The 4,173-nt window shown below is 34.9% G+C and overlaps 1 protein-coding gene across 1 annotated transcript; it reads right to left on the bottom strand.

Annotated features, from left to right (window-relative positions):
- Positions 1-867: 867 nt before the first annotated feature.
- Positions 868-2,809, bottom strand: LOC133860720 (PR5-like receptor kinase). The gene is made up of 2 exons (XM_062296323.1): positions 2,127-2,809; positions 868-1,280 (listed from the first exon to the last, which is right to left on the bottom strand). The coding sequence occupies exons 1-2, from the start codon at positions 2,797-2,799 to the stop codon at positions 868-870; spliced, it is 1,086 nt and encodes a 361-aa protein (XP_062152307.1). The 5' UTR covers positions 2,800-2,809.
- Positions 2,810-4,173: the final 1,364 nt, after the last annotated feature.

Below are 4,173 nucleotides of genomic sequence, written 5' to 3'. Positions count from 1 at the left end.
GCAAATGGTGACGTGATTTATTGGCCATGTGGCCAATAAGAGATGTGGCTAAAATTTTAATTTTAATTTTTTTTTTAAAAAAAACTTTTAATAAATTAGCCACGTGGCTAAAATTTCAAATGTTTAAAAAAAAAAAATTGAAAAAAATATGAATATTTTAGCCATATTCCTTATTTGTCACGTGGCTAATTGGTGACGTGGCAAAAATTCACGTAGCTAATTATATACGCAAAGCATTTCGCTACGTGGTGTTTACCCACATGGCGAAATCGCGATGTGGGTAGTCTACCACGTGGCGAAACTACTATTTTTTTATAGTGCTCTCTCACTCTCTCTCTTTCTGCATTCTCTCTCTCTCTCTCTCTCTCTCTAAACGCAGGGGAGGGGAAGATGAAGGGAAAAAGAAAGAAAGGGGGAGAAGAGATGTTGTCCAAATCAAAACTCATTGGACTGAGTTATTGTCTTGGAAAAATTTTGGTGACGTTTGCTGAATTTTAGTTTAGCGTAGTTAAAATTTAGTGTCATTTAAAAAAACGACATTAAATTTAAAATTAGTGTCATTTAACAATAAATGATGCTAAATGTAGTGTCGTTTACTGGTCAAATGATACTAAATTTAAAAATTTTGTACAAGCAACACAAACCCAAACGGCACTAAACAACATTTTTTTTTTGGTAGTGTTTCTTTGCTTCTAATGCCGACAGTAACTCCTCAAAATTGATCAGACTTGCAACATTATAAATTCATGATGGAAGCTAATAGTTGATGCAATTCAAAAAAAAAAAAAAATACTAGTTACTACTCAACATTAAAGTTTCCTTTTAAGGAAATTATTAAGATGCATTTTATGGCATTACAAAATCATACTATAAAGAGCTCATTATTGTTGAATAATCTTCTGGTGATCTTGATGGCGAAGACAAGTAAGGCTTGGGTGGTACTTGCAAGGATTCAAGACTCCCTTCCAACATATTCACAACCCTACTCATTGATGGCCGGCTTGAAGGGTCAGTCTGGATGCACCACAAACTTACTATTATCATCTTCCTTGCACTTTCGTGATCCTCTTCATTCATAAGGCCATGCAATCCTAGATCATCATGTTCAAGACACTTGTAAATCCAATGTGGAAAGAATATTTCACTGGTATGATCAATCTTGACATCTTTATTCCTTCTTCCCCCAACCATTTCAAAAATCATCATTTTGTAGCTATAAACATCTGACTTATGAGAGACTCCTCCAAAGTTTCTACAAAATACTTCTGGAGCTATATATCATGTAGTAGGGTTGGCAATTTTTGACACGATCCGCGAACCCGACACGAACTCGACACGGGAAAATAGGATTAGGGTTTACTGTAATCGGGTTCGGTCAACCCGATTATGACCCGATTAGAATCGTGTCTGGTGGGTCAACCCGCGAGTTGACCCGCCAGACACGATTCTGACCCAGTTATGTTTTAAAAAAACAAGGCAGTCGGTCGTCGAATTAGTATGCCTTGAGAGCATGGTCCGCTGGAGAGCATTCCAGGCTGGGAAGCGAGGAATGTGAAGCGGTTGAAGAGATGGAGAAACTGCTCGCTGGAGAGCATTCCGAAGCTCTGCAACTGCGGAGTGGCCATAGAAGACACCGACATTTTTGGAGTCCCAGCCAGAGCCTCTTCTCGAATGACTATGCCTTTGTCGTGCACGCCTTCTTTTCTTGTTAAAAACCCCCAGCCTCACGAACGAAACTTTGTTTGCTCCTTTGATATTGTGGATGCTAGTGCTACTCAAGGCATGGTCCGCACCAGTATTGATCAATTACGAACCGAGTGGAAAATTAAGAAAGAAAACAAAAATCAAAGAAAGAAACCGGCAATTGAAGACATGAAGGTAAAAACTAAAATTGAAGGTTGAAACTTGAAACATGTGAAATTGGTGTCGGGTTAATGAGTTACACGATTATTAGTCGTGTTTATCGGGTCGTGTTCGGGTTACCTGATTATTAATTGGGTCGTGTTCGGGTCACGTGTCACAACCCGATTAATAATCGGGTCGGGTTCGTGTCGAACCTGTTTATGTAATCGGGTCGGTCGGGTTGACACGAACCCGACCCGAATGCACGAATTGCCAAGCCTATCCTGTAGTCCCTCTCGCATCCAACATTGATATGATACTATTTTCTCTAGGGCATATTTTTGAAAGGCCAAAGTCGAAAATCTTTGGGCAAAATTTCTCATCCAAAAGAATGTTGTGAGGCTTTATGCCAAAATGCAAGATTCGTGTGTTGCAACCTCTATGTAAATACTCCAATCCTCGAGCAATGCCAAGTGCAATCCTGTATAATGCCTCCCATTCCAATCGCCGATCAACCTTCAATGGACTTTCTTTATATATAAACTTCTCAAGAGATCCGTTTGACATAAACTCAAAAATGAGAGCTCTTTTAGAACCCTCAAAGCAAAAGCCCATAAGAGAGACAATGTTGACATAGGAAGTCCTACTAATGCTTGCAACCTCGTTAATGAATTCCTCTCCATTACCTCTTGATTTTTTCAAAACCTTTACTGCCATGAAACAGCCATCATGTAACTTCCCCTTGTAGACACCACCATAGCCTCCTTCGCCTAATTTATTTTTAAAGAAGTTAGTCATTTTCTTGATATTTGAATAATTGTATATTCTAATAGCAATAGGTCCATGGTTCCTTAGAAAGGCTTCGATAGTCTGATGGTTTAGAGTTTCCTTCTTCCAAAAATAAATAATTTTATTGAATGAGAACTCTCTCCGGAGACAACAGCAGATTACAATCATCACAAATCCAATTCCAACATATAAAGCGGTTGTAATCAAAGAATAGACATTACGAAGTTATGTAGTGCATAAACCAGATTAACTTGAACTACCAATTAATTAAGAGTGTCATGATCCTTGTTAAAACTGCATTTTCTTGTGGTGACACCAGACAAGAAATCAGAAAAAGGAAATGTAAAAATGGAGCCATTACCAAAACTGATAGAGGAACCTTATATCATTACATGAAGTAATTAATACCTAAAAGATATGATAAATATTAGCGATACCCTTGGAAGGAGTGAAAAAGGAGTTGCAATTTATGTGTTGAAGATACAATAGAATTGATACAATAGAATTGTTAGATTATATTCTAAATATAATATTATTGATTTATATTTTTTAGTCTATATCGATTTGTGTTTTTTAGTATAAGTCAATTTAGGTTTACTTGTATAGGTTGACTAATTATTCAACCTTAAACAAACTAATTAAGGTCGTTGTTTTCTCTCTTGCTTTTTCTATTATTCCGTTATTATTTTATTTAAAATTTATACACAAATCTCAACAAGAATCATGTATAGATTACCTCCCGATAGAATAATTTTTGAGTTCTGTCAGCTGACCAAGCAAACATGAGAATACTAATCTCAACAAGAAAGAAATTTGATTGAAGTAATATGTCACCTAATGCTATCGCCCGTTTCTTTTGTTTACTCCTTTAACTGCAACAGAAGATAGAAACATAAAAGATGTTAGTTTAAACAATGAAGATTAAAGTGAAGCAGCTAAATTGGCAGCCTTTGATCAATCCCTAACAGGGTTAGTAAGAAAGGACAGAAATTTAAATGCATTTTCATGAATGCATGTGTCTGTATTTTGTATTATGATTTGCCCTACTACGTACTTTCACGGAATAAAAAAAAATACACAAATCTTTTTTATTATTAACTGCGCTGTCTTAATTAATAAAATAAATAAATAAATAAATAAAAACATTTACTTCACTTTCATGGGTGTTTTTTTTTTTTGAAATTTAGTTACACAATCCTCTTATTAATGTGAAAAATAATATCGTTACCTTACACAATAATAATGAATAATATGAAATCGAAAAGAAAAATTAATAACAAGAAAAAATCAAGCCATAAATTTACGTGGTTTGACAATATACTTATGTCCACAGAAATACGGTTATATTTCATTGTATGATTTAGGGTTACGTCATAACATATTTATAAGAAAACCCTAGTTGTATAGATGTAATTTGAAAAAATTTTAAAATACTTTGTACCGTACCTATGCAAATATTTTAACATTACTCTTTATGTAAAAAAGAATATAAACCCCTTGTTTCAACAAATAATAAATACTCAAATTATTAATAATACAATG

The sequence above is a fragment of the Alnus glutinosa genome, chromosome 1 (genome assembly GCF_958979055.1).
Source record: "Alnus glutinosa chromosome 1, dhAlnGlut1.1, whole genome shotgun sequence".
In the NCBI taxonomy this organism is placed as follows: Eukaryota; Viridiplantae; Streptophyta; class Magnoliopsida; order Fagales; family Betulaceae; genus Alnus; species Alnus glutinosa.
The sequence above is the reverse complement of the archived record's forward strand: the minus strand, read 5'-3'. Positions and strand labels throughout refer to the sequence as shown.